The sequence below is a fragment of the Xenopus laevis genome, chromosome 7L (genome assembly GCF_017654675.1).
Source record: "Xenopus laevis strain J_2021 chromosome 7L, Xenopus_laevis_v10.1, whole genome shotgun sequence".
NCBI classification, from domain to species: Eukaryota; Metazoa; Chordata; class Amphibia; order Anura; family Pipidae; genus Xenopus; species Xenopus laevis.
The window spans coordinates 90393786-90409596 of record NC_054383.1 but is presented as its reverse complement, the minus strand read 5'-3'; the positions used below and the strand labels follow the sequence as shown (position 1 = coordinate 90409596).

The window sequence follows — 15811 nt, the reverse complement described above, 5'->3', positions numbered from 1 at the left end:
TCTCATCATATCTTTAATGCATTGAGTTTTCTTTAGAACTTCATCAAATGCTTTCTCTTACAGTAGCTTAATGCAGAACCCATGCAGCAGAGATGACATATATCTGGGAGATGGCTCATTAAACATTGCTCTAGTTCAGATCAGAGCTTTGTAGTCTCATTGCAAATCTCAGTGCCAGCCATAGGTATATGAAAGTGTCTGCCAAATATAACACTGCGTGTGCACTGACAATTAGAAATACAGCATAGACGATGTACCCCTTATTGAAAAGAATATTCAAATTTATTATTACCTGATAAAGGTATGGTGGCGGGGGGAGATGTTTGGGTCTCTGTGTACTTGAAATGCCATTTTTAGAAGCTACGGGGGGAAATTAGAGTTCACCATTTGATAAATAAATTTTTTCGTGGACACACTGTAATCTAACATTTTGATAAGTCTTGCCCCTTATTGTAAAATATAAGAGTTCAGTATATTAAATATCGCATGAGACAATATAAACAACACCATTATTCAGAGTCTTGTGTATTACATGTGTGTGTGTATATATATATATATATATATATATATATATATATATATATATATATATATATATATATATATATATATATATATATAGATATATATATAGATATATATACACACAGGTATACAGGTATGGTATCCGTCACCTAGAAACCCGTTATCCAAAAAGCACCAAATTTAAAATGATTTCCTTTTTCTCTAATAATAACAGTGCCTTGTACTTGATCCAAACTAAGATATAATTCACTCTTATTGGAGACAAAACCAACAAACTATAGGTGCACTCAGAAAACAATGGAAATGCCTAGGTGCTGGAACATATATCAATATCAATGTATAAGTTCAAAACGGAGGACAAAAGGACAATATGCAGGATAACTGCCAATGTGCAATTTTATTGCTATCCACACGACATGTTTCGGGTGTCACAGGCCTTTTCTCAAGTGTCTCAAGAATTCTATTGCTTCATTATATTAGTCCCTTTGTAAAATGTATAATGAAGCAATAGAATTCTTAAAGGACATGTTAACCCCCCAAATGAAAATCTTATCAGTGAAAGGTCTCACTGCATTCTTGAAATACTTGCCACTCCGGTCCGCTGAAGAGTAAACAGGGAAGCTGCTTCATTTCCTTGTTCTCTCTGCATATCAGCAGCTCACACAAGTCCCTCTCCCCCTCCCTTCAGAATTCTCCTTGGCGCTTGGCGTGGGGAGAATGCGCACTTTGAGTCAGTTGAGTACAGCAGAGGAAAGATATGTCTGCTTAGAGAGATCAGACGGCAGGGGCTATGCACACATGCGCATTAAGAAAAGGGAGAAGGGAAAAGATGACGTCAGGTCGGGGAAATGGCCACTGGGTGGAACTCTTAACGTAGTGATAAAGGAGACAGCAGTACAGGACATAGGAGTGGAATTGGGGCACGAAAATAATGCGGTTTAGGTGGGAGTAAGGCACCCTATGCTGACACCATGTAAACTGAAATAGGGTTGACATTTCCTTTAATGAATCAGATGAAAATTAAGCGTAGGACTGGCCAGATATGGGACGACTTTGACGTAGTTGGCCAGCTTAAATATATTGTAATGTATGGACAAGCAATCTCTGTTTTGTTTAAAGGGTAAGGCATTTTTCAGTAGCAGTATGCATAATGGGTTGATAATGGGTTGAGTGCAGAGGACTCATGGGATGGGAAGCCCATCTCCTATAGACTCCATTTTATCCAAATAATCCAGATCTCTATAAAAAACTTTGCCACCTTAAACCTGCCGAATTGCTATGTTAGCCTATGGGGACCTCCTAGAACCTATAGCCAGTATTTGGCTAAGTTTTGAGAAGATTTTGTAAAATCGTACAATTAGAAGTACAATTGTACGATCTTAAAAACCCTTCGACTTCGAATGTCAGACTACCCTATTCGAAGTTCGAAGTTTTTTTCACTGTGAAATTCGACCCTTGATAAATCTGCCGCTAAATGTATGTCGATCCAAATTACAGGTAGAACCCCTTTCCGGAATACCCCAGGTCCCGAACATTCTGGATAACCGATCTCATACCTGTAATTATTAGTAAAGGTTAGTGTCCTTTGTGTTGATGCCCAGATTCTAAATCTCAAAAGTTGCATATTATTTATCCAGGGAATAGCAAAAACTTTTTCAATCATCTCAACAAATTCTCTGTCTCGTGATAATCCCCTTTGACGTTAATGGTGTGCGTTTGAATGGAAACCTCCATTTCCAGTGTTAGAGGTACTGTAGTTGTGCCTGCTATACATCCGCTATGTCTCACATCACAATTTACATCTGTCATTTCTGAGCATTTCATGCATAACCTCAACATCATACACGCATAGCCCTTATAGACATCTGGCCAGATTTGCAAAGATAGATTCTCTGTTCCCAATAGCAACCCATCAGCAATTAATTTTTATCTGACTGCTACAAGTTAGAAAACACAAGCAAGATCTACTAACTTAATGAGTATATTCATGCTGCTATGCTGCTGACTATTGCAATCTGCTTTCAGTGATATCACAGAGCATTCCGTTATCAGAAAAACCATACACACACGAGAGAAAAAATATTTCAGCTTAACCTATAATGGAATTTTTTTGTTCTCTTTCGTGTACTTAAAGAAAATCTGGGGTAACTGGTTCACTTTCATTTATAAGTATGGGAAATTCTTTAACACAAAGCACTCTGAATCTTAGCATTTTCCCTATAGCAACATTTTTTTTCTGACTGAGTCTGTTGTCCTCAAAACGTTGAATTTGTTTCATGGAGCTGAGAAGTTTAAAATATTCCTTACACGTGTGTTTATACATTTTAGTTTTGACTAACATTTTTTTCCAAAGTGAACTACGCAAACAAGAAGGTCTGCCATCTGTGTTTGTCTATTGTGACAAGCAAAATCCATACCAACTTCATCTTGGTGGGTCCTTGTAACCTCTTCACTTCTGCAAATGTTCTGAAGAGCGTTTCTGTGTAATGGGCTGCAAAGCAATGATAAGTTCTATGATATATACCCCCATATGTAATAAAAGGCTCTACGTTTGCCCAGGGGCAGTAATAAAACCAACCAAACAGGTGGCCAGTAAATTCTACTTGCTGATTTGTTACTGGGCAAACTTGTGCCTTTTTTACATAATGTTTGGCTGGGACAGGTCCAGATTTGATTCCAAATCTGTTCCAAACCATTGTACTCCTTGTGTACAATGGTTTTTTACAGTATAGCCACAGAGGACTCTGAAATAATAAAAACCCATTTGTTGTTACAGAGAAGCACTTGGAACAATAGGCGTTGAATCTTTTCATTATCAGGTGTGTCTTGTTTCATCATATAGACTGCACAGGTATTTAAAATAGGAGCAGAATTCTGTTTCCAGTGCTTGAAGTTATGCCTGAAATGTGAAATGTAACCATGGATGGAAAAATGCTGTGTACCTAAATGGAATTAAACAAAGACCTGGATTAGCTGATACGCTACACCATTTGGGTTCTGCATGATATTCAGCATTCTAATGGTTCCACATTTCTCTTCCATTTTATAAAAATGCAAGAACAAGAATGTAGGGTTAATTCTTCCTTTCCTCTATCTTTTTTTTGTGATAGCAGAGTAACATGGTATCATCTAATACCATTCTATTCACATATAATTGCAGATACATTTATTCATACATTTCATCTTCTTTCTTGATTTGATCATGTCTTAGTATCTGCACTCAAGTCAGGGAGATAACATTCAATGACTAATTTAAATTGTACCTCTTAGTTTTATTTAAACTTAAGCCACAGTGCGGGACTATTGGTGGCAACATACCAGGGGCCTTATAAAACATGTATAAGAGAGAGTCAAAGCATACCCAAAGGCAGCATACTGGGCACGTACCTCTTCTCTTTACCTACCCCTTGATTCAGCCCATTTGTAAGTCCACAAGTGCAGCGAGCAGAATGCATGGGTGTGTGGAGAAGTTGAGAATTCCTTGAGCATTGCCAATGGAGTTGGGGAGTAGGTCGATTGTTACTGAGCAAATGTGGGGAATGTTTGGGGGGTGGGGTGTGCCTTTAGTGCCCATACTTGCACTTGTACTGATGGTTTGACCCCAGCTCTTGGTCTAATAGAAAACATGGCAGGCAAATTGCCTGAAATCACCCAGTGTCCCTTAATCTTGCAGTTCACATATCTGGGTGATTAAAGTCACATGGATGGGCTGCTTCTGATCACAAGAATAGAGGACTAGTCTAGACTAGGGGACTGTATAGCTAATTAACCAGCATTAATTAACTAACAGTATTATTTTCCCACCTTTGTTACAGGATGACAGAAATATAAAAGGTGACGATAGTTGCTAAAGGCTGAGATTTTGTTAGATTTTGTCCTTGGATTATCTGATCACATCCTACAAGACATATTCAGTTGTATGTGGCTTAGAAAAATGTAACTGATATTAAAATCCGATCTGTAAACTCATGAAATATTTGCCATCTAACATGACATGACTTTCGGCAGGGAATGCAGCATTCTACATTCTCATTTGACAAGATCAGGGGTCGCCGACCTTTTTTACCCGTGACCCTCATTCAAATGTAAAAAGAGTTGGGGAACAACACAAGCATGAAAAAGTCCCTTGGGGTGCCAGATAGGGGCTGTGATCGGCTATTTGGTAGCCCCTATGTGGACTGGCAGCCTACAAGAGGCTGTACTTAACATACACATAAACATAACATAAACATTAACAGCATTGGGAATTGTAATTTATATAACTGCACAACTGACTGATTGTGGTTTGAAATCATAATGGAACTCTAAATCATAAGGTCTAATATATAATTTAGATATTATATTTGACTTGTGCAATGCATTATTTCATACATCTCTGGTATAAGGATGTACACACCCAGTATGGAACTGTAAGAATCTCACTGGAAGTGCCTGGGTGTAAGTTAAGGCTCACATATGTATATTCATTCTTCTTCATTTTAGATGGTTTCATCCAAATATCAGTGGACAAGAAGCAGAGACTTTACTTCTGACCAATGGAGGACATGGGAGTTTCCTGGCCCGTCCTAGCAAGAGCAATCCTGGGGACTTCACTCTTTCTGTTAGGTAAGTGTCACTTGATTTTACATTTTTTTTACGAGAAAAGTACAAAGTACAGCTATAATTATAGCGAAGTACGTTCATCTAAATTATCCAACCATCTATCTGTGTTTGGAGCTGTCCAGTCTCCAGTCATTTGCCCATTTCCCATCCAATGTATTTTTAAAATGCTATTATTTCAATTGTCTCAACACAGCTTTAAGGCATATTGCATGTTTTTGAAACATTAGCAGTAATAATTTTGCTTGGGAATTCCATAGATTAATGAAGGGTACAGTCATTATATAGTTTGGTCAACCCTTCCACCTGGAGTGCATCAGGTGATTACATTGGAGAATAATAAAACATTTGGGGACTGTACATGTGCTAGAAAAGGTCATAGACTAGACATTTTGGGTAGAGTTTGTTTCAACCACAGTGGATCAGTGTTGGGTTGCTGTGGAAGTGTTGGTATTTGTAGTATATAAAGAGAAAGGGCAAAGGTCCTGCTGGCGAATATTCTCAAAATGTTGAATCAGTTGCTGTTTCTTAATTGAGTGCTATTCATCATAGGTTTTGGTCCTGACTGACCATAAACATATCAGATGGTTAGGGACATGGTCACTTGCCCATTCCTTGAGTCCTTATATTTAATCAGTTGGCTCCAGGAATGTTGCTAGGTTGCCAGTAGGCTAGAGCCACAAGAGTACAGTGAAAGCGATGCACTTAAAGGAACAGAATGAAAGTGTTTTAAAGTAATACAAATATAATTCAGTTTTGTCCTACACTGGTAAAACTGGTGTGTTTGCTTCAGAAACACTTCTATAATTTATATAAATAAGCTGCTGTGTAGCCATGGCGGCAGCCATTCATAGGAGAAAAGGCTCAGGTTACACAGCAGATAGCGGATAAGATCTGTAGAACATAATCGTGTTATCTGTTATCCACTATTTAACCTGAGCCATATAGACTTTTTTCAATTTCCATTGCTACTCAGCAGCTTGTTTATATGAACTATAGTAGTGTTTCTGAAGCAAACAGATCAGTTTTATAAGTGCAGAGCAACACTAAATGATATTTTTATTACTTTAAAAAAATTTTTTGGTGTTACTGTTCCTTTTAATTTGATAGAGCTTGGCCCCCAAGTACAGTATTGTTATAACCAATACTCATTGCTGCTCACTGAAAGGCAATGTAGATAAGTGTAGCCAGCCTAAAAATTCTATTTTTTTAAAAATTTTAGGTGGTTAATAAGATCTGGGGTACTGGTGTATCAATTTGGGGTAGCCTTTTCTACATCATCCAGTTTATTCTGTCTTTACTGTTTTCCTATTTATGTTTTTTACTAGGTTGATATTATGGGGTATATTTACTAAAGAGTAAAGTTAAAGACGGCTGCTAGAGTGAATTTCTACCACTCTTAATTTATTTCTATGGGATTTTGAAAGGCGTATTTATCAAAGGGTGAATTTTCACTTTCACCCATTGATAATCCTATAGAAATGAATGGAGAGCTGCAGAATTTCACTCTAGCGGACTGCAGCCACCTCTAACTTAAAGGAGAAGGAAACATAAATAAAGCTGAATGAGAAGTCTGTTAGACTAATCACTTACAGAGTGTAGTAAATTTTGTGTCCCGTGTGTCTAGCAGTAGGAGCCGCGCTCGTCTGAGAATGCAGCGTAGGACTCCGGTGACGTCATAGATTTTTCAGGCAGCTTCCTCCCTGGTGCTCGAAGCAGCCTTGAGTCGCGTTGGGCCAAATTACTTACTATTGCGCATGCTTGAGAGTTGCTTCATGCTTCAGAGGATAAGGGGAATTTTCTTTCCCCAATTCAGAGCAAAAGGAAGCGTGTAAATCCTTTACCAAGATGGCGGCCACATTTTACCAAAGTACAGCTAAACTCAATGCATGATTTTCTGGTTTTATATACACATAGGTGAGCCAAAAATACAGCGATTAAGTGCATATGTATGAGAACTTTAGGGGGAGGTTGTGCATAAATTTTGCCTTTCCTTCTCCTTTAACTCTTTGATAAATCTACTCCTATGAATTTTTAAGATTTTTGAATGTTTTTGAAAATCAAGTGTAGGCTTTAATTTAAATCCTATGTATAGTTAGAACAAATAATTATTTAATGTGTAACTAGAATTTCATTTATTGAATAACAAATTCAGCCACATTTAGAGGCCTATTTATGAATATTATGATTTTAATGGTTATAGAGGTTTTAGAAACAACAAAAAACTATTTTTTTTCTAATACCAAGAATGGCAAGTAATTTATTAAAACAGCCTAAAATCAAAAGCTTGAATGAATAAAAATGCAGAATGCAAAATGCAGAAAGGACAAATCTCCATTTTCTTCTATATGACCTCAACAGCTTTTAGATGACAACGTTTTGTATTTGTGTGTTTCATGGTTTCTTGTTTGCTACATTCTGAATTTTTAGTGGTGTAGAGTAATTAGTATAATGCACAATTTTAAGCTCTAAAAAATTCAATTCAGGAAAAAAAAATACGAACGTTCGTAAATAATCCCCTTAGACTGCAAACTTAGCTTCTGATGTGCTACAGAATAAGGGGCCCTGACTTTTTTGTGCTTAGCATGTTAATAAATATACAAGGTGTTTATACATATTTTCTATTAGTTTACATTTTCACTTACAAAGTCTGTTAATAGGGAACTTCCTCTACCACCCACACAGGAAGTAGCCTGCTGATTTATTATCAACCTGCTGTCACTGATTCCACACTCGGCCCATCTGTTCAGGGCACCGAAAGCTCTTCAGAATGTTCAAATTGTAAACCAAATGGCACATGATTTCAAGTCACATGATTCATGCAGTCTGCACTGAACCAAAAAAACAATTTTTTGTACATAGTGGGTGTTAAAAGTTCTCATTTTGGGTTCTTCAAAAAATATACATTTTATAGAAATATTGTGTCGGTCTTGTGGACAGATGCACCAATTAAAAGACTGATAATTAACTGATGGCTTTTGAAGAACAAATGTGCCCAAGGAAAACATATAAATATATATACTGTATATAAATGTCAGGGGGCCTATCGACTCCCAGCGGGAGTTGTCAGGACCAAGGAGGAAGCTTCTAGGTCAAAGTCCAAGTTCAAGAATGAAGCAAAGTCAAAATCCAGGCAGAAGTCAAAAGGCAGGCAGAAAGTATCAATGTCACAGTTCAGGCAGGGTCAAAGGGGCACGTTTACTAACATTGGAGATACATATCTGGAGAGATTTCTAGAGATGTTACCCAAAAGTTAAGGGATAATAAGACACAACGCCAGGCGGTCATGACAATAATCTACAGTTTGGTCACTTCTCTATGGCACATGCCACTGCTGCTGTCTCCAATAATCTCTTCCTTCACCCTGACCTCCAGCATTTCATTACTTCACACTATGTGCTCACTCTCTCCCCTGTCTCACTGCCTCTCAGACATAACTCTTTCTTTCCCATAGGTTTTGCTGTCCTTCCCTCTCCATTTCAGCTCCCCCTCTGTCTCAAGTCTCTCTTCCCATCAAGATAGTGTCTTGCACTCTCTCTGAGGTCTTCTTCCCTCTGCCATACCCTCCCTGGTCCTGCTCTCCCTGTCCGCTGTCTCCCAGTCCAGGGACGTAACTACCGGGGGGAGCAGGGGGTGCAAATGGGCCAGGGCCCGCACCCCCGCAGGGGCCCCCCCCGGAAGATCGTGCACGCTGCAGCCGGCTGGAGTCGGCTGCAGGCGCAAAGAAAAATCACGCAGACGAGGGTGGGGGCGGGCCCTTCTGCACGGCCCGCACCAGGGCCTGCCCCCACCAAGTTTCGTCAAATTCTGTAACTCTCAGGTCCTTCTTGTATCTTGTGTCTTTCGTCCCTTCCATTCCAATCATGCTGGAGTTCTGAAGTCTCTGCCCCCTCCCCATCCTCTCTGGTATAGGTCTAGCTTCTTCCCTCACCTCCCCCATCAGCTCTCTTCAACCTGCAGCAACATTTCATTAATAAGATGCTACACCTCGTGCTTTTATATGGTCACATAACTCCCCAGTGACTTATAATATCTTTATAAATTACAGTAGGGGGGTACATTATCCACTGACTATAGAATACTCTAGAGCCTAGAACTCCTCAATGACGCCTCAAAACATATTTTTTGTTATGTTTTAAAAGGGGGGGTCACATTATTCACTATATATATATATATATCAGAGCTTTTCTGGAACTTGGCTAAAATAGGAAGGAGAAGCCTGAAGAACAAGAAATGAGGTTTAGAGTGAATGCTAAGTTACGTCTTCAATATTCTCTAGTAAAGTTTCAATAAAAAACATAAAAACCCAACTATTTATGAGCTAAATGGGGTCTTTATTGGCAATCAGAGCTTTCAGCCAGTGTGCGGAAAACAAAATTTTCATTTAAAAGTTCTCCACAATCCCTTCCCATCATAATATATATATACACACACACACATCTTAGACCGACCGACCGAAACGTCAACCTGCTTTTTAAATGTATTTAATAAAGAATATCATTTTTTAAATTTTTCTAAAAATCCTTGTGTGCATCCTCTTCCTTTTGGATTTTTCTAAATACAGCTGCAATGGATAGCACCAAGGTAATCTAGTTGGGATTATTTAGCTATGTTTTTGGTTTGCTGAACTACTCTGTATTTTATATATATATATGCACACATACATACAGTGACAAAGTATGACCAAAACCATTGAATACCCGGTGAAGTGAAAATGAAATCAAAATATGCTGATGTTGCCAAGTTTTTCGAGTGACCTGCACTGCTGCATAAAGACTGTGAAACTAACTAAAGTAAGGCAGACTGTATTGTTGTGAGACACAACAATGCAGAAAAGGAAGCATCGTTGCTGAAGAGAAAAAAACTACCTGTAGTAACTTGAGGTCTATAAAGGGCTCACTCACCCACTGGACAAAAAGTTGCTAAAAATGAGCTTACAACAGCAATTTGAAAATATAGCAGAAGCTGACTGGGGCACAATAATGTGTCCCTGTGGATCAGAAAAATGCATATTGCTGTGATGTTTACTATCGAAGGGAAAGATTATGCCCTCAAGCTCCTCTGTATAAGCCATAATAAGATATAAATTAAGTTAGGCCCTTAAATCTGTGGACAAACAACCTTTTTTCTAATTTTGGTTCAGTACATTACCACAATGAATTTTAAATGAAACAACAACAATTCAACTGCAGACTTTCAGCTTTAATTCAGAGGGTTGAAAAAAAAAATTGCATAAAAATGTGAGGAACTAAAGCATTTTTTAACGCAATCACTTCATTTCAGGGGCTCAAAAGCAATTGGACAATTGACTCAAAGGCTATTTCATGGGCAGGTGTGTACAATTCCTTTATTATGTCATTATCAATGAAGCAGATAAAAGCCCTGAAGTTGATTTGAGGGGGGGGTGCTTGTATGTGGAAGATTTTGCTGTGAACAGACAACATGCGGTGATAGGAGCTTTCCATACAGGTGAAACAAGCCACCCTTAAGCTGCAAAAACAGAAAAAAAACATCAGAGAAATTGCTACAATGTTAGAAGTGGCATAATTTACAGTTTGGTACATCCTGAGAAAGAAAGAAATCACTGGTGAACTCAGCAACGCAAAAAGACCGGGACGTCCACTGAAGACAACAGTGATGGATGATCGCAGAATCATTTCCATGGTGAAGAGAAACACCTTCACAACAGCCAAACAATTGAACAACACTCTCCAGGAGGTAGGTGTATTATTATCCAAGTCTACCATAAAGAGAAGACTGCATGAAAGTAATACAGAGGGTGCACTGCAAGGTGCAAGCCACTCATAAGCCTCAAGAATAGAAAGGCTAAATTGGACTTTGCTAAAAAAAAAATCTAAAAAAGCCAGCACAGTTCTGTTTTTTGGACAGAAAAAAATCAAGATCAACCTCTACCAGAATGATGGCAAGAAAAAAGTATGGAGAACGCGTGGAATAGCTTATGATCCAAAGCATACTACATCTCTATAAAACATGGTGGAGGCAGTGTGATGGCTTGGGTGTGCATGGCTGCCAGTGGCACTGGGACACTAGTGTTTATCCATGATGTGACACAGAACAGAAGCAGCCGAATAAATTCTGAGGTGTTCAGAGACACTGTCTGCTCAAATCCAGCTAAGTGCAGTCAAATTGATTGGGAGGCATTTCACAATACAGATGGATAGTGAGCCAAAACATAGAGCCAAAGCAACCCAGGAGTTTATTAAAGCAAAGAAGTGGAATATTCTTGAATGGCCAAGTCATTCACTTGATCCGAACCCAATTGAGCATGCATTTCACTTGTTAAAGACTAAACTTCGAATGCAATTTTTGTAGTCCGCACTTATCCACCTCTTAATTGTTTTGGTGGTGCACGTGTCCAGTGGCCCACAGTCCAACCGGCTTCATAAATACTCCAATATATGACACCGCTCCGTTTAGATCTGCAACAACATGACGTTTTGGGCTCACTTAAATAAGGGCTGCAAGTGAGCCCAAAACACCATGTTGTTGCAGATCTAAAAGCCACATGCTAATAAAGGCATTTAAAATCAATATCTTGAACGGAGCTGTGTCATATATTGGAGTATTTATGAAGACTAAACTTTGGACAGAAAGGTCCACAAACAAATAGCAATTGAAAGCCGCTGCAGTAAAAGCCTGGCAGAGCATCAAAAAGGAGGAAACCCAATATCTGGTGATGTCCATGTGAGTTCAAGACTTCAGGCTGTCGTTACCAGCAAAGGGGTTTCAGAAACTTTTTGAACAGCACCAACAAACTCTTCTTGTAGTTAACAAGCCTTTATTAATGCTTTTATGGGCATCACAGCAACATTCAGGCCAGGCAACCTTTTATATTCAAGCTTGATAAAAGATTGCATGGCCTGAAATGTTGCTGTGATGCCCACAAAAGCATTAATAAAGGCTTTTTAACTACAAGAAGAGTTTGTTGGTGCTGTTCAAAAAGTTTCTATTACACAGTATTGCCAATGGAAAGTGGCCATTGCAGAACGTGCACCATTTCTACATAAAAGTGAGAATCGATGTGCTGACTACTCCTCCATCGCAGAAAAGGGTTTTCAACCAAGTATTAGAAATGAACATTTTATTTTCAGTTTTTTAATTTGTCCAATTACTTTTGAGCCCTTGAAATGAAATGATTGTGTTAAAAAAGGCTTTAGTTCCTCACATTTTTTTGCAATCTTTTTTGTTCAACCCACTGAATTAAAGTTGAAAGTCTGCAGCTTAACTGCATCAGAGTTGTTTTATTTAAATTTCATTGTGGTAATGTACAGAACCAAAAGTAGAAAAAAGTTGTCTCTGTCCAAAGATTTATGGACCAAGCTGTACAAGTGACTCTAAATACACTAAATATTTCAGTCTATCTTGTATACTGTTATCCATTTATCACTTAACCTTGTTTGTGAAGGCCAATTTATGGAAGAAAACACTATTTACAAAGATACAAAGGTAGAATTAGGATCCATCTATTTCATGGTTTCAGTGGCAAGTCTGTGACAAGCACTAGACACCATATAAGGGGCATACAGCTAATATGAAATGTATATTTTACCTCTTGAAGTGTAGATTTTCAGCTTTAATTCAATCACATATTGGTTACTTCATTTCAAATCCATTGTGGTGTCATACATAGACACATTGGGGCAAATTCACTAAGCCGCGAAGCGCCGACCGCTAGCGTTAATTCGCTAGCGTTTGGCATTTTCGCTACTGCTCAAATTCACTAACGAACGCTGGCGTAGTTTCGCTAGTTTTACTTCGCAACCTTACGCCAGGCTAAGTTTCGCTAGCGACGAAACTACGCAAATTCACTAACTTGTGCAGTGTACTGAACGCTACCTTTTACGCTAGACTTCCTTCGCCACCTCAGACCTGCCGAAGCGCAATAGAGTAGATAGGGATTGTTTAAAAAAAAAAAGTCAATTTTTTTTCTAAGTCCCAAAAAACGCTGGAGTGTTTTCTACATGATGGCTGATAGGCTGAAAAAGATCGAAAATTTTTTGGGGCTCCCCTTCCTCCCCCCTACATTTCCTGACTAGACAGTGGGCACATGTGTAGGGCAAAATAAAATTTTTATTTGCAGATTTGAAGGTTTTCTAGGCATTTGTAGTGTAGATACGTGTTCCTCCATTGAAATTTGAATTTCGCGCCGTATGCAAATTAGCCTTCGCTAGCGTAACTTCGCTTTATATAGCGAATCAACGCTAGCGCAACTCCGCAACCTTACGCTACCCCTGTGCGCAACTTCGGATTTTAGTGAATTTGCGGAGCCCTGGCGAAACTACGCCTGGCCAAGTTGCGCCTGGCGCAACTTCGCATCTTAGTGAATTTGCCCCATTGTGTGAACATTGTGGTAACTGTTCAAATATCTCTGCAGCTAAGTGTATGAAATGACTGGTGGGGGGCCTAGCAATAAATAAGTGTCCCTGGAGGGTAAATACTCAGACACTAATATCTAGATCTATTTAATTAGTGCTGCTGCAGTTTAAAATCATATAGCAGCCCTATGCATTCTGACCAATCCCGGTTCAGTGTTTTTTTTCAATCATTACTTGACCTTAATTGTTTTACAGTTAAGTTATTTGCTTTCCAGTAGAATGTTGGCCTGCAGTTGGTCTGCAGTTAGTCTTTCTGTGGTAGTCTGGAATGTTCCTAGGTATGTTAATAAGAGTTGGAAATAAAAAGCCACCTTCCTTTTCTTTCAACCAGAAATAACTTTACGCTGACTATTTTGCATTGTAAGCATAAAGCTGCGTATATTCTGGGACACGGAGAATAACATGTGATATTGCTGATTTTAGCATCTTGCATTTCTCTTCAGTCTCTTTAAAGGGCCCTGTATGTTAAATAGAAGTAGGGTACATTGTGACAATGGCAGGTTCTCCTACCTTTGCAGTGTTTAAGAGAGACTGGTCACTGAATCTGCAACATATGAAAAATTAGAGGAATGAGTAGGACACAAAGTATCCGCACAGATCCCATCTTCCAAGGATTAATGCCTGACAATTAGTGATGTGCGGGTCAGACAGGTTTGGGTTGACCTCGACACACCATTTACAACCTTACACTGCTAGCTTCCTGTTTTATTGGCACACATTCACCCTGCCCCTTTTGTGACATCATCGGCAGGACTGGTCGGCTCTATAAATAGGGGGGAAAGTGTCGGGTTTGGATCACGTGCTAGTTTTTCAACCTTCTATTCTTCCATTATTAAGACTCTTTATTCCCATAAAGAAATAGGGAATGACCATGAAATAGGCCAAATGGTTAGAAGCAAGAGACCCACTGACACCTGGGCCCATCGGGAGTTTTCCTGGTATCCCGGTGGGCCAGTCCGACACTGAACATGGCATTAAAAGAAAACTATAACCCTGAACAATGTAGGTCTATTTAAAAATACTGTATATTGCATAAAACAGCTCATGTGTAAACCCTGCATCATCTAAATGAACCCTTTTCATAAATAATTTACAGTGCACGCAAGCATAAGCCAATTAAATTCTAACCGGTATTTCTGGTCAGCTGATCTCTGAGGGAGCACAGACAATATTCTAAAATGGGGGCTCAAGGGAAGCCATAGCAGGGAAATGATTAAAAGGCCAGTAATATCTCATAGTGAAAATATTTAAAGGTTATATATGTTTATCCGGTACCTACAAATAAAAGATTGCTGGCCATTTAATGAGGTTTTCATACAACAGGCATGTGACGACCGTGTATCTGACCCCTGTGTACAAGAAACCGCTAATCGTTTATGTGCTGGGCAAATGAGCACCTGTCTCTGTGGGAAAGTCAGGGAAAGTGCACAAGGGGTGATTCTAAGCATTTTGTTACCTGTTGTTTTGTAACGTCTTGTCTGGGGCTTCTCATTGTAACCAGTCACTTGAAGGGTGATTAAATAAAGCTTTCAGGCCAGTTATTGTCGCCAAAAAACACATCGGTCAGCGTTTCCAAGTAATATTACGTGTCAACAATGTGCAACCACCCTCAATTGTTCTCTAACCACACAGCCTGAGTGGCAGCCCCATGGTTACTAGTAACCTATACTGAGCTTCCTACATGCCACAAAGTTTAAACATTGCAGGGTAATAATATGTAATATTATATACTGATTTATTTTTTTTATGTTACTAGCCCTTTAACAGTTTTTAGTCTTGGAACTAAAATCTTCATTCGGTTACACAAACATGTTCACCTCCACCAGTGGTGCATGTAAATCGTGGGTGGTTTTACTGTATACGTTACTGCACTAACAATGGAAACCTTTAACACTTTTACTGCCAGAATTTCTTAAGTGACCTAAAAACAAAGTTGTATTCATCTATTTAGCAATGAAGAAGCATTTGTAATAGGCAAATATATATACTTATATGTGTATATATAGATACTTCTATAGCTTAGCTTATTACCATGTAGCTTTTAGAAATTAATGAAGGTTTCCGTTATGAACACAAATGAAGTGTTACTGTGCTGCCATGTAGTAAATATCCATATTAATAACTAATCTGCCTTATACTGTGATTGTGACTGTGATTTATATTCTATGTGTACTGTATATTTTGAGTCAGTCCCTAAGCTCAGTATGTGACAGCAGCACAGACCATGTGCAGTGAATCAGCAGAACAAAAGATGGGGAGCTACTGGGCATCTTTGGAGACACAGATCTTTA

The 15811-nt window shown here is 38.8% G+C and overlaps 1 protein-coding gene across 1 annotated transcript in view; it reads left to right on the top strand.

Annotated features, from left to right (window-relative positions):
- Positions 1 to 15811, top strand: part of ptpn11b.L (protein tyrosine phosphatase, non-receptor type 11, b L homeolog) — a 79062-nt gene that overhangs the window by 32324 nt on the left and 30927 nt on the right. The window contains exon 2 of the mRNA NM_001092297.1: positions 5008 to 5130. Within this exon, the coding sequence (NP_001085766.1) occupies positions 5008 to 5130 (123 nt within the window). The remainder of the gene's footprint in view (positions 1 to 5007; positions 5131 to 15811) is intronic.